General features: G+C 47.9%; 1 protein-coding gene across 1 annotated transcript in view; it reads right to left on the bottom strand.

The window, feature by feature from the left end:
• Positions 1-2609: 2609 nt before the first annotated feature.
• Positions 2610-25614, bottom strand: part of rad51b (RAD51 paralog B) — a 529843-nt gene continuing 506838 nt past the window's right edge. The window contains exon 11 of the mRNA XM_033026658.1: positions 2610-3086. Within this exon, the coding sequence (XP_032882549.1) occupies positions 2959-3086 (128 nt within the window). The 3' untranslated portion in view covers positions 2610-2958. The remainder of the gene's footprint in view (positions 3087-25614) is intronic.

Below are 25614 nucleotides of genomic sequence, written 5' to 3' on the forward strand. Positions count from 1 at the left end.
CTCTTTGCTTGCAAATTGTTGCGTATTTGGGATCCAGTGTCGGCTGAATAGCAGCCTTCCGCATGCTATTCAGCTCATATTGTACATTACAAAACAGAGCTAGTGCGTCTTGGTGGTCTTTAGTTAGCTCTGTTTTGTCCAGGGTGCGGGTGTAGGCTGTAATCCCTGCCGTAAGCCCCTTTAAGGTTTTCTGGATTTTGAGGTCCTGGTTCCTGATGTCCCTCCCCATATGCTTCCAAATGCATTGGTTTACACTGGGGATTTGTAATGCATCACAGTTACCAGGTGGCAGATGTCTGGCCAGTGTCTCTGTGAATATTTGTTGTTGGAGTTGATGGCCAGACATGTAGTTAATACTGGCTGCCATCCTGGAATCCAAGTCTGCCCCTGTTTGACTTGGTTTGTAGTAATCAGCCACCATGTCCAGCAGTGTATGTTTTTCTGCAGATTCAGGATCATGGGAAGCTGTGTGATCAGGGTCTGGCCCATCAGGGTCCTGCCCACTCTCCTCCGAAGAGGTCGAGATTTCAGGGGGTCCCTCACGGGGTACCCATATGGGGCTTGCCTGCCCACTGTGGCTAGTCTCCACATTCATGGGACTGCCACTGTGAAGGAGCTCCTCCAGCAGCTCCTTTAGACGGTCTCTACGTTGAGCTGCACTTGCTATTTTTGGCTGCTCCCATTCCTGCAGCCTTTCAGCAGTGTGCTGCTCTTCTCTGTAGCCCAGCTGTTCCCGTCCCCGGTACTCACGGGTGCTGGTTTGCGGGCTTTCCTCGTTCCGCCGCTGGCCACACCGGTCCTGACTGTCGGTCCACGTCTGTTCCCGGTCAGCTGTTTCTCCTGGCTGCTCCGTATGCAGCCACTCATAGCGGGTTTGTTCCGTCTGCCGCACCCGTTCAGCCCTGGTCCGATATTGATACGGGCTGGTCGCCCGCTGCTGCTCCAAGTCGGGCTTTTCTAGATGGTGAGTTTTCGTTTGAACTTTGCCTCCCGGCCGGGAAGTAAGTTTCGTCGGTGCCAGAATGATTTCTGGCACAGCTGATTCCTCTACCGAGGCCTCTAGAGCCGACGGCTGCTGTCTCTGCCGTTCATCCACGTTTACAACGCGTTTCTCGGGCAGCTTTTTAGCAGACCGCTTCCTTTTCACTCTGTCCATTTTGCTGTGAATGAAAATGCAGAGTCCTTACCTGCCTTTTGCTGGCTCTTTTGTCTTCTCCCGTTACTGGGGGGTGTCCTCCCCCTTCCTGTTGACTCGTGCAATGCGTGTAGCGATATGACACGCATGCGTTGGAAGCGGGTTCTTCACGTAGTCACTCACGTGACTCCGAAGTAAAATAGACACAAAATGCTGGAGTAACTCAGTGGGACAGGCAGCATCTCTGGAGAGAAGGAATGGGTGACATTTCGGGTCGAGGCCCTTCTTGCCGGGGATCTCCGGAGAAGAGCTCTGACCTCAGGCCAGCAGCTGATAACATCCTGAAGCCGTAAGGAAGTGGTCGATTCGGGAACTCCAAGAATGTGTTCGATCTGTCCCGATGTCGGAGCTTCATTCATCCCAATGAGAGGGCTTGTACATCGGGCGACAACGGAGGGTCAAGGCCCCAAACACGGGTGAACAAAGGAGGAGGACTGACTGAACTTTATTGCCTTCCATCACAGTGAAGAATGCTGTGGTGGATGTTTATGTTAAATTCTATTGTGTATTGTGTTCTTTTTAATTGTATGGCTGCAAGGTAACTCATTTCACTGTATCTTAATTGGTGCATGTGACAAATAAATGTGAACCTTGAACCTTAAACCTTGAACCCAGAACCTTGAACCTCCTTCAGACTGGATCTGACCCAAAACGTCACCCATTCCTCTCTCCAGAGATGATGCCTGTCCCGCTGAGTTACTCCAGCATTTTGAGTCTATCTTCAGTTTAAACCAGCATCTCAACTACTTCCTACACTATTAATTTATTGAATTATTCCTATTATTATATAATATCTGTATGCAGTGTGTTTGCAGGCCGGTTATACAGCTGCACGTATGAATATCATTGTTCGGTTGTCAGTACGTGTGACTATTAAACACTCGAGTCTCTTGACAATCCTGGCTGTTCACTGTATTAGTAGATAATGATCAGAGGTGATTAAGCATCACCCTTCACTGCCAGCCCCGTCTCATCCTCTCTATCCTCTCGACAGATGCAACCGCCATCCCCATGCCCTGGTCTGTACGGAGATGGAAGTAGTACTGGTACTTAGCTCGCTTTTACTTTAGTTTAGAGATACAGCGCAGAAACAGGCCCTTCGGCCCACCGAGTCCGCACTGACCAGCGATCCCCGCACACTAACACTACCCTACACACATGCTAGGGACAATTTACACATGCACCAAGCCAATTAACCTACAAACCTGTACGTCTTTGGAGTGCGGAAGGAAACCGAAGATCTTGGAGCAAACCCATGCGGTCACGGGGAGAACGTACAAACTCCGTACAGACGGCACCCGTAGTCGGGATCGAACCCGGGTCTCTGGCGTTGTAAACCAGCAACTCTACCACTGCGCCACCGTGCTCCCCCTCGACCGCTGCGCCACCGTGCCGCCCTGAGCAAACTGAGTCCTTGCATTTGTGCTGATATTTATTTAAATGGAAAGACCAACCACAAAAAGTTTGAGTCCTGAATAAAGGTTAGCTGAAGGACGTGCCTTATATTTGATTGTGGGCAATGACGCCGATGCATTCATGTTACGTTGAATTTTACCACAACACTTGACTCCTGAATTGGTTCTTTCAAATACTGCGCTGTCATCCCATGGCTTCTGAGATGAATAACTGTTCCTGTCCATCGGGTCTTCACATTTCAAACTGCACTCCATTTGGTACATGGACCAGGTTAGGATCAATATTCCCCGATCCAGGCGATCAGTACAGTAGGACTTTGGGCAAACGTTGATCAGATCGTGCTTTACTCAGAGCTTGCCTTGGGTTAGCGATAAGGGGTCCCGACCAGAACAGTGGCCAATGGAGCTACGAACTCTGATCGGCAGAAGCCCAGGATCTGTACCCTCCGTCAGTGAGCTGCTTTGCTCGTCTTCACCTGGGGAACAAAGGCAGGGAAAGCAGTTAGCTCCACATGCTGACTTATTAGGTTTGCAGCCCACCCCAGCCATGTAATTGGAAGAGCTTCCGAATGACACCAAGTAGTTTTTAGTCCCTCAAAAACCAGGAATTGATTCCCACTCCATCTCAGGAAGCAAATCCATGAAGGAATACCGCTGTAGATAACAAATGATATGGAGGCACTGGAAGAAGAGGTGAAGGAAAATGTATACGACTAATGCCAAAGAATGAATAGAGGTTTGGTGGGGATGCAACTGAAAGCCACTGTGGTTGGGTGGGTGGTCATAAGGTCATAAGTGATAGAAGACTTAGGCCATTCGGCCCATCACATCTACCCGCCATTCAATCGTGCTGAGTATTGAGATTGGATGTGTGGTGATTGAATTCACTTTGAGGTTGAGTTTGTGATGATTAGTTTCAATTGAGTTCATTGTCACGTGTACAGTGAAAAGCTTTTGTTGCGTGAATCGATCCATTTACAGTGCATAGATACATGATAACGGAATAACTTTCACTGCAAAGTAAAGCGAATAAAGTCCTATCACAGAAAGTTTGAGGGTCTCCAATGAGGTAGATAGTAGTTCAACACTGCTCTCTGGTTGTGGTAGCCTGATAGCAGCTGGGAAGAAACTGTCCCTGAATCTGGAGGTGTGCGTTTTCACACTCACGTTGATATTTGGTGTATGTTGATTGGAATCACATTGAGATTTGGTGTGTGGTGTTTGGATCCACTTTGAGGACTGGTGGGGGGGTAAAGTGAATTCCATTGAGGTACCGCACATGGTACCTGGACTCACACTGACGGTTGATGTGTGGCTATTGGACTTTGCTGTAGTTTGATGCACAATGATTGGAGATGTGGTTTGATGCGAGGGTGATTGGAGTTTTTGACGTTTGGTCTGTGGTGACTGGAATCCCATTTGGGTTTTGTGTGGAGTGATTAGACTCCATTGATATCGGGCGCGTACTGCTGGGATTTCACTGAGGTTTGGTGTGGGGGTGATAAAATCCCATTTCATGGAGTCATAGAGTGAGTGATACAGCATGGAAACAGGCCCTTCGGCCCAACTTGCCCACACCGGTCAACAATGTCCCAGCTACACTAGTCCCACCTGCCTGCGTTTGGTCTATATCCCCCCAAACCTGTCCTGTCCATGTGCCTGTCTAAACATTTCTTAAACATTGGGATAGTCCCAGCCTCAACCACCTTCTCTGGCAGCTCATTCCATACACCCACCACCCTTTGTGTGAAAAAGTAACCTCTCAGATAAAATCATTTCCCTTCACCTTAAACCTCTGCCATCTGGACCATTTTACGCATATGCACAGAATGCTGTTTACATTCCCATGCTGTTTGGTATCAGGATATGAGCATATCTCCCCATCGAATGTAAATCTCTTATATATGATTCAGCGAAAGTCTGGATGTTGCCAGATCCCTTGCGACTGAATCTAATTCATTCTGTTGCATCATTATTTAATGATTGGCCTTGAAGTAAGTGAATGTCAATTTTCAGCCAGTCCCCTATCCGTGCTCTGAATTAATCAAATGTTTACTTTAACAACTATTCATAGCTCTGAAAGTCAATTAACACAAGGGGCTCAAATCATGTTTGCCACCAATATTAAAAGCATGACCTCATTTTTGGCATTCGCCCAAAGTCTATTTAAGCCTTGCTGCAAAACAGGAACTCTGAATATTAACAGTCACAACCCCTCAATCTGATGAAGAAACAGGAATCCTGTGAAGCTCAGTAACCCTTGGCTTGCCGGAGAAAGAGAGAGGAACTGTAAGCAGTTACCAAAGTGAGTAACAACCCTCCCCTCACCCATTACTGCTGACTTAACAGGAACTCTATACAGTTAGAGTATAAACTGAGAGAGGATTGGGCCTCTATCAGTACAGACAGTGGAACGGCAACAGAAATAAAAGATGACGATAATATTAACATGGTTCAAAATCTTCATGGAGAATTAGACAGAAGCAACTTGGTCCATCATATTTAATATAGACACCTGATAACAGAAATAAATACTTTGCCAAATGTATAAGTAATATCATTGCCCTAACAACGGAAATGCAGGCCGAGTATTATGTTGTGGAGAAAGAAACAGAAACTGAGCATTGAACTTTCATTCAATTCTGATAAAGTGTCATTGACCTGAAACAGTAACTCTGCCATTCTCTCTCCGCAGATGCTGCCTGACCTGATGAGTGTTTCCAGCACTTTCGGTTTTTATTTCAGATTTCCAGCCTCTGCTGCTCTTTGATTTTCATTTGGGCCGAGGAGTTGTTGTGTGCTTGAAGCTGGTAATGTTTGGCGTGCTGAGATGGGGGTTGTGTGTTTGAGTCTCCCATAACAATACCCTGCTGCATCCGTGGGCAGAAACAGAACTAGCATCGCACGGACATTTTGCAGTGAATGCCCACCCCATCGCAAATATGTACTATACTACAAAATTATTTACAAGGACAACGAGCAGCAGATTGAAATCAAGTCAATATTGAGGGAGAAAGAATAAGGGAAGATACACTGCTAAAAACTAACATTGACGGACAAAGAGATGGAACACCAATGGAAAATATTTAAAACAAATCAACAAAGTTCGAGAAATATATTCCTCTTTCGTGGGTTTTCTCCGAGGTTTTCGGTTTCCTCTCATATTCCAAAGACGTACAGGTTTGTAGGTTAATTGGCTTGGTATAAGTGTAAATTGTCACAAGTGTGTGAAGGGTAGTGTTAATGTGCGGGGGTCGCTGGTCAGTGAGGACTCGGTGTGCTGACGGGGCTGTTTACGCGCTGTATCTCTAAACTAAACTAAATGCCAAGAAGTTTCTGATTAATACAAAAACACCACGAGTGCAATGAAGATAATAAAGTGAAACTGAAGGAGAAGCACATGTGGGTAATAGAGGGAATGACTCAAGCAAATGCAATGTAGTTGAATTGGATCTAAAATAGGAAAGAGGACCTATGGCATTGTCAAAGAAATAACAGAAGGAAATAATAAAACTCCACAACATAACATAACAAAAAATAAGATTTGTATTGGAAACAGTGGATAGAAAATTCTGAATATCTTCCGTCGCTATTTACCAAGAGCAGTCACAAGGCAGTCACAAGAGACGAGAACAAGGATATAAAGGCAAATTAGACCAAAAGTGAGGAAATAGCAGATAAAACAAATCCAACAAACTCAGATTGGGTAACAGCCCCAAACCAAATGAATTGCAAAGGTTCAAAGGTTCAAAGGTTCAAAGGTTCAAAGGTTGATTTATTGTCACATACACCTAGATGTAGTGAAATTCTTTTTGCCAATGCAGCACATAAAAAAGAATACAAACATAACAATAATAAATAGCTTTAACATAAAAACATCCCCCCATAATGGGAACCATTGTGGGGGGATGTTTTTATGTTAAAGTCCAGTCCCATCCCCAATGTCCACCCATAGTCGGGCCTATTGAGGCCTCCACAGTTGCCTCTACGGAGGCCCGATGTTCCAGGCCGTCCTCGCCGGGTGATGATGTTCCGGCGTCGGGAGAGTCCTCTCAGCGGCATGGGAACCCTGGAACGGCCGCCTCCCTACTCGAGACCGTGGCTTCCGGAGCCGACAAGGCCGCGCCGAATGGAGCTCAACTAGCGATCTCATCGAGAGATCCCAGGCTCCCGATGGAAAGTTCAGCGCCGCCGCCCGCAGCCGCTCCTCAGACCCGCAGCTCCGCAACGGACCCAGCTCACCGGAGTTCCAGCTCAGCGACCCAGGCAAGGCACCGCCCGCCCCGCAATGGCGCTCCAGCGCTGCACCGCCGTCCTCAGACCCGCCGCCGATGCCGGTGCCGCCGATGCCGAGGCTCCGGGCGGTCCCCTCGCTCCTCAGACCCGCAGCTCTGCAGCCGCCGCCGATGCCGATGCCGAGGCTCCGGGCGGTCCCCTCAGGAAATGCCGCTTCAGGCCTGCTGGTAGGCCGCGAGGACGGGTTGAAAGTGCAGCCCGGAGAAAAGCTGCATCTCCGACCAGGTAGGGACCCTGAAAATTAGTTTCCCCCTTCCCCCCCCCTCCCCACACATAAAAAAGCTAGAACTCCTTAAAAACAAAACAAAACACTAAACTAGCTGGGAGGGGCAGGATAGACAGGTGGTTGGACAAAGGGTTGCGAGTTATGAAGCTAGAGGATGGAATGTAGGTCTCCCTCCCCTCACCATCCCCCTCCTCTTTCCATGACCATTTGCATTGCGGTCTTACACTAGAAGTCATATGATTAAGGATGGATTAAAGGCCTTTTTTCTCAGCTCTTTCAACAACCAAACTGAAATCTGAACTCAAAGGAGTTTCCCAGAGCAAGGGTTACACAGTCAATGCTCCCGGTTTGATATTCCTGCACCTGAAAGTCTCTAGTTAGTTGACATTGCTGTCATTGTCAGGCAGGTCTCAACGCTGAGGTCAAAGTTAACAGGTAAACTTTGTGGTAAAACTTTAAAGGTCAACTTTCAACTCTTCTGCCAAAGTGCTGGGCAAAAAGATGGCGTGTTGTTTGTTTACTTTCAAGATCTGGCAGAACTGCAAAGTCAGCATTTATTGTCCATCCTGAATGGCTCATGTAAGTGTGACGGTGAGCAGTTTTTCTGGTGTTGGTGTTCCCACAGGACTGCTGATCAAGGAATTCCAGGATCTTGACTCATGTGATGGTGAAGGACGGATGACCTATTTCCAAGTCTGGATGGTGTGCAACTTGGAGAACAATGTACATTGCCACGTAATGTGCAGGAAGGAACTGCAGATGCTGATTTACATCGAAGATGGACACAAAATGCTGGAGTAACTCACTGGACAAGCAATATCTCTGGATAGGATCCATCTTCAATGCGCAATGTACATGCTACGATTCGCCTTCATGGAGGTGGGAGTCACCCCTTTGGGAGGTGCTGTTTTAGCCTGAGTGAGTATTTTGTAGATGGTGGAACAGCAGCCACTGGGCAACAGATGAGTAGGAAGGAACTGCTGATGCTGGTTTAAACCAAAGATGGGCACAAAATGCTGGAGGAACTCAGCGGGACAGGCAGCATCTCTGGAGAGAAGGAAGGGGTGACGTTTTGGGTCGAGACCCTTCTTCAGACTGAAAGTCACGGGAAAGGGGAACAAGAGATACAGACGATGACGTAGAGAGATATAGAACAAATGATTGAAAGATATGTAAAAAAGTAACGATGATACAGGCCATTGCTAGCTAGTTGCTAGGTGAGAATGAGAAGCCGGTGCGACTTGGGTGGGGGAGGGTTGGAGAGAGAGAGGGAATGCCACGGCTACTTGAAGTTAGAGAACACTGATGGTGGGAGAACAGTTCAGTTCAGTTCAGTTTATTGCCACATGTACCGAGGTACAGTGAGAAGCTTTTGTTGCATGTTAATCAGTCAACGGAAAGATAATACATGATTACAATCGAACCATTCAGTGTATAGATACATGATGAGGGAATAACGTTAAGCGCAAGGTGAAGCCTGTAAAATCCGATCATTCTCCTGAATCATGCCTTGTGGACGGTGGAAAGGCCTTGAGGTGTCAGAAGATGAGTCACTCTCTGCAGGATACCCAGCCCCCAACCATCTCTTGTAACCATCATATTTATGTGGTTGGGCCATTGAACTTTCGGTCAATGGCGACTCAACACCCCCCCCACCCGCGCCCCCTCCCCTCCAGGTTATTGGACTTGGCAATGGTAATATTCGTAGGTGACGGACTCACTTTTGTTGGAGAAGGTTAGTTGTTGCTCGTCAGGCCTTGCCTCAACATGCACCAGACCTCACTGCATGCTGGCAGGGGCTGCTTTGATTGCTGAGTAGCGGAAAACAAAATGGAACGTCATGTGATCATCGTCAAAGATCCCCACCTCTGACCTAGTGATGGAAGGAGGGTCATTAATGAAGCAGCTGAAGATGGACCCTGCTCCGGCAACTCCGTCAGTCTCCCCCGGAGCTGAAACGATCGACCTCCATCATCTGCAGCCATCTTCCTTTGTGCAAGGTATGACTGCAGTCACCGGGATGTTTCTCCCCTGGCCTCCCACTGACCACCTTGAAGCTGCATTTAGTCAAATGCTGCCTTGTTGTCAAGGCCAGTCACCCTCTCACTTGAGCACCGTAATTCTCCTCTCTGATCCACGTTTGGACACACACTGTAACGAGGTCTGGAAATGAGTGTTTTGGGCACAACCCAAGCTGGGCATCAGAGTGCACGTTAGATTGACTGCTGCTTGATAGTTCAGTTTAGTTTATTGTCACATGTACCGAGGTACAGTGAAAAGCTTTTGTTGCGTGCTATCCAGTCAGCGGAAAGTCAATATATAATTACAATGGAGCCGTTCACAGTGCACAGATACATTACAAAGGGAATAAATAGTTTTGTGCGGGATAAGGCCAGTAAAGTCCGATCAAAGATACACACAACATGCTGGAGTAACTCAGCGGGGACAGGCAGCATATCTGGAAAGAAGGAATGGGTGACGTTTCGGGTCAAGACCCTTTTTCGATAGTCTGAGGGTCTCCAATGAGGTAAATAGTTGTTCAGGACTGCTCTCTAGTCGTGGTAGCCTCGTCTATGGTATCTTCCTGTTTGGGGTGTCAGTAAACACATTGGCTTTGTCGTATGTTTTTGTGAACAGGACATACCTGGCCTGCAGGCAGCATTGTAAGGTAGATAGATTCTGGTGTCGTAAGTGGATTGGAACGTCTTGACTGGAGGTGCAGCTGGTTCTGCCACACAGGTTGTGCAGCTTTCACTTCCCAAGACTGAGACAAACAATGCCTATTCAGCAACAGAAACCGCAAGGCTGCAAGTTCACTCTCTGTGGTGAGAGATTTGGAGATCCAGTTCTGTTACTGAGTTATGTAAAGGCACTTTGTATCAGTGTCACCCTTGACACAACTTACAACTGAGTCACTAAAGGGCCTGCTGGAGAAACTCAGCGGGTGAGGCAGCATCTATGGAGCAAAGGAAATAGGCAACGTTTTGGGCCGAAACCCTTCTTCAGGTTCACTGCCTCACCCGCTGTGTTTCTCCAGCACTTTTGTCTACCTTCGATTTTCCAGCATCTGCAGTTCTTTCTTAAACACTAAAGGGCCTGACCTACTTGGCGATTTTTTCGGCGATTGCCGGCATCATTGACTGACGTATCATGTCACGAAAAATACGCGGCGTGATGCAGGCTGACGACGTATGACGCGGCGTGTTGACGTATGATGCGACGGTGACGTGGCGTGGTGACGTTTGGCGTGGTGGTGGCGAGGCGTATTGACGTATGATGCGGCCGTGACGCGGCGTGGTGACGTTTGGCGTGGTGGTGGCGAGGCGTGTTGACGTATGAAGCGGCGGTGATGCGGCGTGGTGACGTTTGGCGTGGTGGTGGCGAGGCGTGTTGACGTATGATGCGGCGGTGACGCGGCGTGGTGACGTTTGGCGTGGTGGTGGCGAGGCGTGTTGACGTATGATGCGGCGGTGACGCGGCGTGGTGACGTTTGGCGTGGTGGTGGCGAGGCGTGTTGACGTATGATGCGGCGGTGACGCGGCGTGGTGACGTTTGGCGTGGTGGTGGCGAGGCGTGTTGACGTATGACACGCAGTGTTTTATCAAGTGTCGCGACCACTTTTTTGTCGCCGCTGGATTTTGAAATGTTCAAAATCTTTTGGCGACACTGATATGAAGCCGGCAACATCGCCGTGGGACAGGCCCTTAAGCAGAGAGGGGAGATTTTAAACAACATGAGCACTTGATTTTAGCTAACCCTCCTGGTCAGTAGTTTAGTTTAGTTTAGAGATACAGCACGGAAACAGGCCCTTCGGCCCACCGAGTCCGCACCGACCAGCGACCCCTGCACATTAACACTATCCTACACACACTAGGGACAATTCACATTTATAGCAAGCCAATTAACCTACAAACCTGTACGTCTTTGGAGTGTGGGAGGAAACCGAAGATCTCGGAGAAAACCCAAGCAGGTCACGGGTTTCCGTACAGACAACGCCTGTAGTCGGGATGGAACCTGTGTCCCTGGCGCTGTAAGGCAGCAACTCTACCGCTGCGCCACCGTGCCGCACATTCGTTTTGTGGGCATTTGAATGTAAGCAACATGGTTGGAAACAGCAGATAATAACATTCCACATGGAAAGTCCTGGACGTGTTAAACAATTGGGAGAGGGGAGGAAAAAGGAGATATGGGAGTGGGTGGAAACCTGGGAGAGATGGCTGTGAGTGAAGAAAAGCCTTCTGGTCAAACCAGTGCATATGAGTAGTGGCAATTTGTAGTAGTTAGGAGTTTGTTCTGACTGTACATCCTGTGATAAAGTGGGGATATTGATTGTGGCAAAGAGCTGGATCTGTTAATGATGGATAGACGCAAGACGACAGTTCCGTATCGAAATGCCACCAGTCCGTTCCCTCCCCAGATGCTGCCTGACCCAGTGAGTTCATCCAGCACTTGGCATAGACGGTGATGTAGAGAGATAAAGAACAAATAATGAAAGATATCCAAAAACTAAAGATGATAAAGGAAGCAGGCCATTGTTGCTCAAGATTCCAGCTCCTGCAGTGCCGTGTGTCTGCAGGGTTACACACACCTCACGGCCCACCATGTCTGCCACAACCGTCAACAATAATCTCTCTTCCTTTCTCTCCACATTTCCACTTCCCCCGGTTTCTACCGCTCGCCTACACAGTGGCGACATTTACATTGGGCAATTAATTAAAAAATCTGCATATCTCCTGGATATGGGAGGCAATGAAAGAACTCCACCCACATGATCGCAGAGAGAACATGCAAACTCCGCACAGACAGCACCCGAGGTCAGGGTCACAGTGGGACCGTGAGGCAGCAGTTGAACCACCAGCTGCACCACCACCCTGCCACAATTCATAGTTATTAAACAACTGTAAAATAATAAATTATGTAAGGAGGAACTGCAGATGCTGGTTTAAACCGAAGATAGACACAAAAAGCTGGAGTAACTCAGCGGGACAGGCAGCACCTCTGGATAGAAGGAATGTGTGACGTTTTGGGTCGAGACCCTTCTTCAGACTGGTTAGGGATAAGGGAAATGAGAGATATAGGCGATGATGTAGAGAGATAAAGAACAAATAATGAAAGATATGCAAAAAAGTGATAGAGGAAACATGCCATTGTTAGCTGTATGTTGGGTGAAAATGAGAAGCTAATGTGACTTGGGTGGGGGAGGGACAGAGAGAGAGGGAATGCCGGGGCTACCTGAAGTTAGAGAAATCAATATTCATACCACTGGGCTGTAAGCTGCCCAAGCGAAATATGAGATGCTGTTCCTCCAATTTGCATTTCGCCTCACTCTGACAATGGAGGAGACCGAGACAGAAAGGTCTGTATGGGAATGGGGAGGAGAATTAAAGTTTTTGGCATCCGGGAGATCAGGTAGGATCAGGTGAAACGATCGCCCGGTCTACGTTTGGTCTCGTCGATGTATAAGAGATACCATCGTCAAGTCTACGTTTGGTCTCGCCATAATAAACTATGTCAAGGTGGTATCTAGAAATGATATCAGATTAATTTTGATATCAAGTATCAGGAAATCTTTAGTCACAGAGGTATTTTCAAGGAGGTGACTTAAAGGAGGAACAGAGAGGTGACCAAGGAGACAACTGAGGAGCTTAAAGCCAAGGAAGTTGGCCACACAGCTGGCACTGGTGAAGTACTAAAGTCTGGTACTGACATTGAGTTAGAATTGGAAGTACAGGGCTTTTACCCAGGGGGTGACAGAAGAATGTTGCCAATATTCGGAAGGGTATGAGTGGGAAGGAACTTCAGATGCTGGTTTACACCAAAGATTGACACAAAATGCTGGAGTAACTCAGCCGGCCAGGCAGCATCTCTTGCAGCAGAGGCAGAGGAGAGAGGTTGGAGTGTAAGGGTGTGGCCAGTGGAGGTGGGGTGCAGGGGCTTTGTAGCCAGTTCCACCTCAAGGCTCCTGAGGGAAGTAGGAGTCAAAGGGCAGGTACAAACGTGGGCAATAAAAGAACTTGCCAATGCCGCCAAACGGAGCAGTCACTGGCTGTGGCTGAAGAGGAAAGATGCAGTCTGGGCTGCCACGTGACCATCTAGAGGCTAACAATAAGACACACACACACCCAGGTCTGATCACCCTGCGGTGGGCCTGCCTTGACTGAGGGTGTCTTGTGATAAAAGGCCGAAACACCCAGTGACGTTGAGGTACACAACTGAAGATGTGTCTGTGGTACACAAAATTGCTGGAGAAACTCAGCGGGTGCAGCAGCATCTATGGAGCGAAGGAAATAGGCGACGTTTCGGGCCGAAACCCTTCTTCAGACTCTGATTGTTAGCAAATTCACCTAGTGGTCACACCCAAGAATGTCAATTGTAGTGAAAAATCTTAGGGATTGTAACATCCAGTCCTACCAATCAACGTGGAGAGAAGGAATGGGTGACATTTTGGGTCGAAACCCTTCTTCACACTGAGAGTCAGGGGAGAGGGAGACTCAGAGATAAGGATGGGTAAGGAGTGAAAGCGAGACATCAAAAGAGATGCAGTCCAAGGGAAATGCCTGTCCCGCTGAGTTACTCCAGCATTTTGTGTCTATCTTCGCAAGGGTATGAGATGGATTGAAAGCCAAATGCAATCTATTAAGCTGAGGCATTGCCAGATTGGCTGTCAACGTGTGCGACTGTGCACACTGCCGTCTCTCAGCATGGCCAGAGTAAATAGAGCACACAAGTGAGTGAAGCCTCGTTGACGCAGGTCCACAGGAGAGGAGAGGAGAGAGTTGGCAAGGACGAGGGCCGCCAGAGATTTGTTTACAGGCCATTTCAAAGCAGCAGTGACACTTCCTTTGTAGATGTCACAATTCATAGTTATTAAATTATGGAGGAAGGAACTGCAGATGCTGGTTTAATCCAAAGATAGACACAAAAATCTGGAGTAAATCAGTGGGCCAGGCAGCATTTCTGGAGAGAAGGAATGGGTGACGTTTCGGTCTGAAGAAGAGTCTTGCCCCGAAATGCACCCATTCCTTCTCTCCAGAGATGCTGCCTGTCCCGCTGAGTTACTCCAGCATTTTTGTGTCTATCTGCTTTTGTAGATGGTCGCAAGTCAAGGCAAGTCGCGAATCATTTGGACTTTGGTCAACTGGAGATTGTTTGACAGGAGCCCAGATGTGTGCCTAAGGCTGTTTACTCCTGGCCTCTGCTCGCCCGCCCATTGTCTACACTTTTGGAAGGAAAACTATCCTGTGGAAATGTTTAAAAAAGTCCCCGAGCAGCACAAGCTGTAAATCCTGGAGAGCCTGCACTAATTGCATCAAATAGTTAGAGAGACTGCAAGCTCTCGTTCCCCCTCCCCCAAGTCCCTCTACACAAGCCCTTCTTTTTCCATTGGTTTCACAAGCACACATATTAAGCAAACGTTCTCTCCCTGTCTGAGAAGTTCCGACTGTTCTCCCCCCCCCCCCCCCCTCGCAGATGTCAGCTGGCCTTCACGTGAAACATAAACCACTGCAGAGTTAAACCTCGCCGAGCCTTTAGCTCCCGACCGCTTTTAACTCCGCTTTTGTTTGGGGCACAGGCATTTTGAACAAAGACCCCTTCACTTCAAACAGCAGGGTTGAGCAACGACCCATTCTACTGCCGGTGAGATCGAACCGTTTCCCCCTTCAGAGATGAGCAATCAAAGTGAGACCCTCAACAATGGCCTTGTGAATACACGCGAGAGGTGCTCCATCAGTTGACCCGCTGCCCCAAGGAGTAGGGAACGACAGAGGCTGGGGCCACACCTAGCCAATGCTCGGATGCACTACTTGTATTCAGCCCTGTGTCCATTGTCGCCGGGTCCAAATCGTGAAGCTTCCCGGCTCAGGTTTGACAGTGTTCCAGTGAAGCCGGCAATGAAATAGATACACACAAATTGCTGGATACACTCAGCGGGCCAGGCAGCTCTTCTGGATAGAAGGAATAGGTGATGTTTTGGGTCGAAACCCTTCTTCAGACTGAGTGTCAGGGGAGAGGGAGGCACAGAGGTAAGGAAGTGTAAGGTGTGAAAACGAGACATCAAAGTGGATGAGGTTCAAGGAGAATGCAGAACAGATCATTGTTAGCTCGGAGAAGGTGACAACGGAGCAAACAAAGATATAATTTAATCAGGGGGACAGTCAGACTGGTGGGAGAACTAGGAAGGGGGAGTGATGGAGAGAGAGGGAAAGCAAGGATTATTTGAAGTTAAGAGAATTCAATGTTCATACCGCTGGGGTGTAAGCTAGCCAAGCAAAATATGAGGTGCTGTTCCTCCAATTTGTGCTGGGCCTCACTCTGACAGTGGAGGAGGCCCAGGACAGAAATAGATATCTGCTTGCTGGGATAAAGCCTGCTCCCATGGCAATCATGAAGCTCAACTTCGATGTGGACAGTGGAAATCTCTTAGCTGATGCCCTGGAACACTAAACTGGATGCTGGAGTAACTCAGTGGGGGGGGGGGGGAGGTTGCAACCTTCATGTGGTCCACCCTGTTTCAACGAATGCAATCAACCCAGCGTGCACAATCAAATAAGATCATATAGAACAAGTTGTCCTACAACTTTCGGCTGTGCACGCCATACGCAAGAAGAAGTAGAAGAAGTGGGGCAGGCAGCATCTCCGGGCAAAAGGAAAAGCAACCCTTGCTTTCTCTGTCCCTCCCCCACTTTAGTCATCCTGCTAGTTTCACTGTCTGTTATCACCTTAACTAATACACTATTGCTGGACAATGCCTCTAGTTCACTTGAACACTCCCATAAAGCACATCAATATCACGGGAACACTGTCACCGACTCACATGTACTGATAAAACGCTTGCATTCAGGAATTCTCTACCAACATGCGCCTTCAGTTCAGGGTCTGTAGCAGTTCAGGAAGACAGCTCACCACCACTGCCGCCTCAAGACTGCTAGGAATGTGCAAAAATATTGGAAAATATACATAGAACATAGAAAAGTGTAGCGTAGGAACAGGCCCTTTGGCCCACAGTGTGCGCCAAACATGATGCCAAGATAAACTAATAGAAACATAGACAGTAGGTGCAGGAGTAGGCCATTCGGCCCTTCGAGCCAGCACCGCCATCCAATATGATCATGGCTGATCATCCACAATCAGTACCCCGTTTCTGCTTTTTCCCCATATCCCCAGATTCCTTCAGCCCTAACAGCTAAATCTAACTCTCTCTTGAAAACATCCAGTGAATTGTCCTCCACTGCCTTCTGTGCCAGAGAATTCCACAGATTCACAACTCTATGGGTGAAATCTTTTTTCCATATATCAGTCCTAAATGACCTACCCCTTATTTTTAAACTGCGACCCCTGGTTATGGACTCCCCCAACATTGGCAACATTTTTCCTCCATCTTGCCTGTGCAATCCCTTAAGATTACTATATGTTTCTATAAGATCCCCTCTCATTCTTCTAAATTCCAGTGGATTTATGGGCCAATCGATCTATTTTTTCATCATGTCAGCCCCACCATTTTGGAAATTAAGCTGGTGAACGTACGCTGCACTCCCTCAATAGCAATAATGTCCTTCCTCAAATTAGGAGACCAAAACTCATTTGCTTGCACATGATCCTTACCCCTTCCATTCCCTGCACATCCATGTGCCTATCTAAAAGCCTCTTCAACGCCACCTTTGTATGTGCCTTCAGCACTGTGTGTTCCAGGCACTGTGTGCCTTCAGCACTGTGTGTTTTCTATATGAAACAGTTGCCTTGCACCGTTCCTTTAAACCTTGCCACTTTCACCCAGGAGCTATGTGAAAAGCAGAAATGCGTGCTCTCTGTAGCCAGACTTCCTATCATTCACTCCATCTATACTTCCACCTGCTTTGGAAACAAAGACTTGTCCCATCCTGGTCATTCCTTCTTCTTCCCATTCTCGTTGGGAAGAATATATAGAAGCTTGAAAGCACTAACCGCCAGACTCCGGGAGAGCTTCTTCCCCGCTGTGATCAGCTAGGGTACTGTCCCATTCACCTCTACCCATTGCAGATTTGAACTCTATCTGGAGCTGGTGCGTTACATGCTGCATTCTGTATCTTCCCCTTTGCTCTACCTCTTGTACTTGAGTTTGGTTTGATTGTACCTATGTATGGTATTATCTGACTTGGTGCCAGGGGTTACAGGGGGAAGACAGGAGAATGGGGTTAGGAGGGAGAGATAGATCAGCCATGATTGAAAGGCGGAGTAGACCTGATGGGCCAAATGGCCTATCACTTATGACATGACTTATGACTGGTTAGAGTGCATAAACAAAGTTTTTCACCGTACCCCAGTACACGTGGCAATAATAAACCTAAATGTAAACCTTTGCTCCACTGTGAATCCCATGCACATAAGAATCAGAACCAGAAGCCAGCTGGCTTCACAAGGCTGCTGTTGTAGATGAGGACTCGGCTGCCACAGAGACTCTGGATGGTGAGATCTCAGCATCCTCAGAGTGCTTGAACGTTGTCTTCCAACATATCATGAGGTGTGCTGAGACACCATCCCAGGGTAATGACTGGAGTTGCTTGGAGCCGATACCCTGCTTGGTGCTGTGACACCACTTCTCTCTTGGAGTTGCCAGCACGTTGGCACAACGGTAGAGTTGCTCCCACACAGTGCTTGCAGCGCCAGAATCCTGTGTTCGTTTTCCCCGTGACATTTCTCCGAGATCTTCGGTTTCCTCCCACTCTCCAATGATGTACAGGTTTGTAGGTTAATTGGCTTGGTGTATGTGTAAATTGTCCCTAGTGTGTGTAGGATAATGTTAATGTGCGGGGATCGCCGGTCGGTGCGGACTCGGTGGGCCGAAGGGCCTGTTTCTGTGCTGTATCTCTAAACTAAAAACTAAACTTGCCAGCCAGGCCATGGCTGTTTTTGCACATTGCCCATCAATGTGGTCCAAGGACAATTCCAGCACTGAACTCTAGGAGGAGGTCTGAAGAAGGGTCTTGGCCCGAAACGTATCCCATTCCTTCTCTCCAGAGATGCTGCCTGTCCCGCTGAGTTTTTTTTGTGTCTAGTCGGAGGAACGTGTTTAGCCAGAGGGTGGTGAATCTGTGATTCATTGCCACAGATGGCTGTGGAAGTCAATTCATTGCGTGTTTTTAAAGTGATTGATGGGTTCTTGATTAGTAAGGGTGTCGAGGGTTATTGGGAGAAGCCACGAGAATGGGTTGCGATGGAAAAATAGATAGTCATGACTGAATGGCGGAGCAGACTTGATGGACCGAATGGCCTAATTCTGCTCCTCCGTTTTATGAACTGTTTTATGTAGCCAGCTCAGCCTTCCACCAACCAAGCTGCAACAACTGGAGTACCATGATATCCACATCAAGGGATATGGGGAGCAAGCAGGAACGGGGGACTGATTTTGGATGATCATATTGGATGATCATATTGAATGGCGGTGCTGGCTCGGACCAAATGGCCTACTGATGATAGGTCGAGACCCTCTGACCACAACTACCAAGAAAATGTGCAAGGGGGATTATTAACTGACAGTGGTTCGATTAATTTGCTTGGTTTGAAAAAATGTTTGTGTTGGTTTTAACATTTGCATTATGACCAAGCCAGCAAGTCAAAATGATAGAAAAGATTAACACAGGAATAGGCCCACATTGTCTCCGTGGAGCATGATGTTTACTTAAACAAATCCCTTCTCTCTGTATATGCTTCATACCCTTCCATTGCCTGCAAATTTACGTGTCCATTTAAAAGCCTCTTAAACACCTTCCACCAACACCCTAGGCATTGCATTCCAGGTGCCCATTCACTCTCCCTGGAATTTTTTCCCCCGGCATAGCTTTACAATTTCCCCCTTTCACCATAAAGCTATGCATTCCAATATTTGACATTCCACCCTGGGAGAAAGGTTCTGTCTGTCTACCCTCATCTGTATCTCTTACTATTTTAGCAACCAAGCAGGTTTCCCTTCAGCCTTCACCACTCCAGAGAAAACAATCCAAGTTTGTTCAATCTGCCATTATAGCCACCTCGAATCTAGGCAGAATCCTGGTAAACCTCTTCTGCACCCTCTCCAAAGCCTCCACATCGTTCCTGTAATGGGGTGACTAAATCAGCACACAATACTCCAAATGTGGCCGAACCAACGTCCGATAAAGCTGCAACATAACGTCCTGACTCTTGCACTCGATGCCCTGCCTGATGAAGGGAAACATACCATCTGCCGTTGTTATCATTTTATCTACTTATTTCGCTACTTTCTGGGAGCCATGGTCTTGGAACCCAAGATCCGTCTGTACATCAATGCTGTTCTATCTTTAACTGCATACTTTCCCCTTACATTTGACCTCCCAATACATCACATCTGCTCAGATTGAACTCTACCTGCCACTTCTCTGTCCATATCTGTAACTAATCTATATCCCACTGTATCCATGGACAACTTTCTTCACTGTCCGCAACTCCACCAATTTTCTGTGTCATCATAAGATCATAAGTGACAGGAATAGAATTCGGCCCATCAAGTCTACTCTGCCATTCAATCATGGCTGACCTATCTCTCCTTCCTAACCCCATTCTCCGGTTTCTCCCCATAACCTCTGACACCCGTACTAATCAAGTCATCTGCAAACTTAGTGACTGATCCATTCAGATTCAGATTCAGATTCAGATTCAACTTTAATTGTTAGCATCTCCCTGGAGAGCAACATAGAATATGATTTCAATAAATAAATCTATTTACATGCATACAGTCATAGTGTTTTTCCTGTGGGAGGAGTGTCCGGGGGGGGGGTGATTGGCAGTCACCGAGGTACAGTGTTGAGTAGTGTGACAGCCGCAGGGAGGAAGCTGTTCCTGGGCCTGCTGGTCCGGCAACGGAGAGACCTGTAGCGCCTCCCGGATGGTAGGAGGGTAAACAGTCCATGGTTGGGGTGAGAGCAGTCCTTGGCGATGCTGAGCGCCCTTCGCAGACAATGCTTGCTTTGGACAGACTCAATGGAGGGGAGCGAGGAACCGGTGATGCGTTGGGCAATTTTCACCACCCTCTGCAGTGCTTTCCGGTCGGAGACAGAGCAGTTGCCATACCATACTGTGATACAGTTGGTAAGGATGCTCTCAATGGTGCAGCGGTAGAAGTTTACCAGAATCTGAGGAGACAGATGGACCTTCTTCAGTCTCCTCAGGAAGAAGAGACGCTGGTGAGCCTTCTTGACCAGAGTTGAGGTATTGTGGGTCCAAGAGAGGTCATCGGAGATGTTGACCCCCAGGAACCTGAAGCTGGAAACACGTTCCACCTCCGTCCCGTTGATGTGGATGGGGGTGTGCGTGCCGCCCCTAGACTTCCTGAAGTCTACAATGAGCTCCTTGGTCTTCTTGGAGTTAAGGGCCAGGTTGTTGTCAGCGCACCATGCTGCTAGGAGCTGGACCTCCTCCCTTTAGGCCGACTCATTGTTGTGGCTGATGAGGCCAATCACCGTTGTATCATCTGCATACTTGATGATGGTGTTAGTACCATGTACAGGTGTGCATTCATAGGTGAAGAGGGAGTAGAGGAGGGGGCTCAGCACACAGCCCTGTGGAACGCCGGTGTTCAGGGTGAGGGTTGAAGAGGTGTGCTTGTCTAACCTAACAGACTGTGGTCTGTTGGTTAGAAAGTCCAGTATCCAGTTGCAGAGGGAGGGGTCGATGCCCAGGTCACCGAGTTTGGTGATCAGTTTAGACGGTATAATGGTGTTGAATGCTGAGCTGTAATCGATGAACAGCATTCTTACGTAAGTGTCTCTGTTGTCGAGGTGGGAGAGGGCAGAGTGAAGTGCCGTTGAGATGGCATCCTCCGTACTCCTGTTCTTGCGGTAGGCAAACTGATAGGGATCCAATGTGGGGGGTAGGCAGCCTTTGAGGTGTGCCAGGACCAGCCTCTCGAAGCACTTGGTGATGATGGGAGTAAGTGCAACTGGGCGGAAGTCGTTGAGGCTTGCCGCAGTGGAGTGTTTTAGCACCGGTACGATGGAGGTGGTTTTAAGGCACGTGGGGACAACTGCTTGGGCAAGTGACAGGTTGAAGATGTCAGTCCAGACGTCTGTCATCTACATTTTCGTCCAAATCATTTATGTATAACACAAACAGCAGAGGTCTCAGCCATAGCAGCAAGGAACTGCAGGTGCTGCTTTACATAAAAGGACACAAAGTGCTGGAGTTACTCAATGGGTCAGGCAGCATCTCTGGAGAACAAGGATAGTTGACGCTTCAGGTTGGGATGCAGTGAGGTCCCAGCATTAATCCCTGTGCTACATCTGACCTCCCAATACATCACATCACATACATCACATCTGCTCAGATTGAACTCTACCTGCCACTTCTCTGTCCATATCTGTAACTAATCTATATCCCAATGTATCCATGGACAACTTTCTTCACTGTCCGCAACTCCACCAATTTTCTGTGACATCATAAGATCACAAGTGACAGGAATAGAATTCGGCCCATCAAGTCTACTCCGCCATTCAATCATGGCTGATCTATCTCTCCTTCCTAACCCCATTCTCCGGTTTCTCCCCATAACCTCTGACACCCGTACTAATCAAGTCATCTGCAAACTTAGTGACTGATCCATTCAGATTCAGATTCAGATTCAGATTCAACTTTAATTGTTAGCATCTCCCTGGAGAGCGACATAGAATATGATTTCAATAAATAAATCTATTTACATGCATACAGTCATAGTGTTTTTCCTGTGGGAGGAGTGTCCGGGGGGGGGGGGGTGATTGGCAGTCACCGAGGTACAGTGTTGAGTAGTGTGACAGCCGCAGGGAGGAAGCTGTTCCTGGACCTGCTGGTCCGGCAACGGAGAGACCTGTAGCGCCTCCCGGATGGTAGGAGGGTAAACAGTCCATGGTTGGGGTGAGAGCAGTCCTTGGCGATGCTGAGCGCCCTTCGCAGACAACGCTTGCTTTGGACAGACTCAATGGAGGGGAGCGAGGAACCGGTGATGCGTTGGGCAATTTTCACCACCCTCTGCAGTGCTTTCCGGTCGGAGACAGAGCAGTTGCCATACCATACTGTGATACAGTTGGTAAGGATGCTCTCGATGGTGCAGCGGTAGAAGTTCACCAGAATCTGAGGAGACAGATGGACCTTCTTCAGTCTCCTCAGGAAGAAGAGACGCTGGTGAGCCTTCTTGACCAGAGTTGAGGTATTGTGGGTCCAAGAGAGGTCATTGGAGATGTTGACCCCCAGGAACCTGAAGCTGGAAGCACGTTCCACCTCCGTCCCGTTGATGTGGATGGGGGTGTGCGTGCCGCCCCTAGACTTCCTGAAGTCTACAATGAGCTCCTTGGTCTTCTTGGAGTTAAGGGCCAGGTTGTTGTCAGCGCACCATGCTGCTAGGAGCTGGACCTCCTCCCTTTAGGCCGACTCATCGTTGTTGCTGATGAGGCCAATCACCGTTGTATCATCTGCATACTTGATGATGGTGTTAGTACCATGTACAGGTGTTCAGTCATAGGTGAAGAGGGAGTAGAGGAGGGGGATCAGCACACAGCCCTGTGGAACGCCGGTGTTCAGGGTGAGGGTTGAAGAGGTGTGCTTGTCTAACCTAACAGACTGTGGTCTGTTGGTTAGAAAGTCCAGTATCCAGTTGCAGAGGGATGGGTCGATGCCCAGGTCACCGAGTTTGGTGATCAGTTTAGACGGTATAATGGTGTTGAATGCTGAGCTGTAATCGATGAACAGCATTCTTACGTAAGTGTCTCTGTTGTCAAGGTGGGAGAGGGCGGAGTGAAGTGCCGTTGAGATGGCATCCTCCGTACTCCTGATCTTGCGGTAGGCAAACTGATAGGGATCCAATGTGGGGGGTAGGCAGCCTTTGAGGTGTGCCAGGACCAGCCTCTCGAAGCACTTGGTGATGATGGGAGTAAGTGCAACTGGGCGGAAGTCGTTGAGGCTTGCCGCAGTGGAGTGTTTTGGCACCGGTACGATGGAGGTGGTTTTAAGGCACGTGGGGACATCTGCTTGGGCAAGTGACAGGTTGAAGATGTCAGTCCAGACGTCTGTCATCTACATTTTTGTCCAAATCATTTATGTGTAACACAAACAGCAGAGGTCTCAGCCATAGCAGCAAGGAACTGCAGGTGCTGCTTTACATAAAAGGACACAAAGTGCTGGAGTTACTCAATGGGTCAGGCAGCATCTCTGGAGAACAAGGATAGTTGACGCTTCAGGTTGGGATGCAGTGAGGTCCCAGCATTAATCCCTGTGCTACATCAGTGGTCATAGATCTCCAGCCACTACCCTGTGTCATCCATGTAATAGGGACGAGTTTACATTTATAAACAAGCTAATTAACCTACAAACCCCGGACGTCTTTGGAGTGTGGGAGGAAACCGAAGATCCCGGAGAAAACCCATGCAGATCAAGGGGAGAACGTACAAACTCCTTACAGACATACCCGTAGTCAGGATCAATCCCGGGTGTCTGGCACTGTAAGGCAACAAGTCTACCACTACGCCACCAGGCCGACAAATCTGTTATTCAATTATGCCCTAATGGATCTTTATGTGATATTGCTTTTAAAATATTAATAATATCTGTTATTCACTTTTGCAGAAGTAACTCCATCCTGACAAAGGGGTTTCAGGCCTGAAAAATGAATTGTTTCTTTTTACACAGATGCTGATCAACATTCTGAGTGTTTGCCACAATTTCCTAGTTGTGCCCTCAACATATCTACTTTAGTGATATTTTTAAGGCAGAGATGGATAGATTCTTGTGCGGGTGTCAGGGGTTATGGGGAGAAGGCAGGAGAATGGGGTTAGCAGGGAGAGATGGATCAGCCATGATTGAATGGTGGATTAAACCTGATGGGCCGAATGGCCTAATTCTGCTCCTGTCACTTATGAACGTATGAGTGCAAGCTGGTGCGGGGTAGCGGGAAGGAAGGTAGAAAATCAGAAAACACCCTCACCTCTACCAATGCCCTGTGCTGGATCTCAGAAAAAGCTGCAGATTCATTCTGCAGAGATCGCAGGAGATTAGAATGTGTAGGAAGGAACTGCAGATAGACACAAAATGCTGGAATAAATCAGCGGGACAGGTAGCATCTCTGGAGAGAAGGAATGGGTGAAGTTTCGGGTCGAGACCCTTCTTCAGACTTCAGACAGGAGATCAGAAGTTGCCCAGGCGAATACTACCAGCGATCTCCTCTTAGAGAGGCCATGCCATTACTAATAATAATACATAAAATAATACACGTTATTCTCATTGTAAATGCATGCAACAAATTTTCAGGCGCACTGCCTGAGCGGAGCTCCAACATACAGTGGCTTGCAAAAGTATTCATACCCCTTGAACATTTCCACATTTTGTCACGTTACAACCACAAACGTAAATGTATTTTATTGGGATTTTATGTGATAGACCAACACAAAGTGGCGCATAATTGTGAAGTTGAAGGAAAATGATACATGTTTTTCAAATTTTTTTACAAATAAAAAACTGAAAAGTGTGGCGTGCAAAAGTATTCAGCCCCCTTTACTCTGATACCCCTAAATAAAATCCAGTGCAACCAATTGCCTTCAGAAGTCAACTAATTAGTAAATAGAGTCCACTTGTGTGTAATCTAATCTCAGTATAAATACAGCTGTTCTGTGAAGGCCTCAGAGGTTTGTTAGAGAACATTAGTGAACAAACAGCATCATGAAGCCCAAGGAACACACCAGACAGGTCAGGGATAAAGTTGTGGAGAAGTTTAAAGCAGGGTTAGGTTATAAAAAAATATCCCAAGCTTTGAACATCTCACGGAGCACTGTTCAATCCATCATCCGAAAATGGAAAGAGTATGGCACAACTGCAAACCTACCAAGACATGGCCGTCCACCTAAACTGACAGGCCGGGCAAGGAGAGCATTGATCAGAGAAGCAGCCAAGAGGCCCATGGTAACTCTGGAGGAGCTGCAGAGATCCACAGCTCAGATGGGAGAATCTGTCCACAGGACAACTATTAGTCGTGCACTCCACAAATCGGGCCTTTATGGAAGAGTGGCAAGAAGAAAGCCATTGTTGAAAAAAAGCCATAAGAAGTCCCGTTTGCAGTTTGCCACAAGCCATGTGGGGGACACAGCAAACATGTGGAGGAAGGTGCTCTGGTCAGATGAGACCAAAATTGAAGTTTTTGGCCTAAATGCAAAACGCTATGTGTGGCGGAAAACTAACACTGCACATCACCCTGAACACACCATCCCCACTGTGAAACATGGTGGTGGCAGCATCATGCTGTGGGAATGCTTTTCTTCAGCAGGGACAGGGAAGCTGGTCAGAGTTGATGGGAAGATGGATGGAGCCAAATACAGGGCAATCTTGGAAGAAAACCTGTTAGAGTCTGCAAAAGACTTGAGACTGGGGCGGAGGTTCACCTTCCAGCAGGACAACGACCCTAAACATACAGCCAGAGCTACAATGGAATGGTTTAGATCAAAGCATATTCATGTGTTAGAATGGCCCAGTCAAAG

The sequence above is a fragment of the Amblyraja radiata genome, chromosome 9 (assembly GCF_010909765.2).
Source record: "Amblyraja radiata isolate CabotCenter1 chromosome 9, sAmbRad1.1.pri, whole genome shotgun sequence".
In the NCBI taxonomy this organism is placed as follows: Eukaryota; Metazoa; Chordata; class Chondrichthyes; order Rajiformes; family Rajidae; genus Amblyraja; species Amblyraja radiata.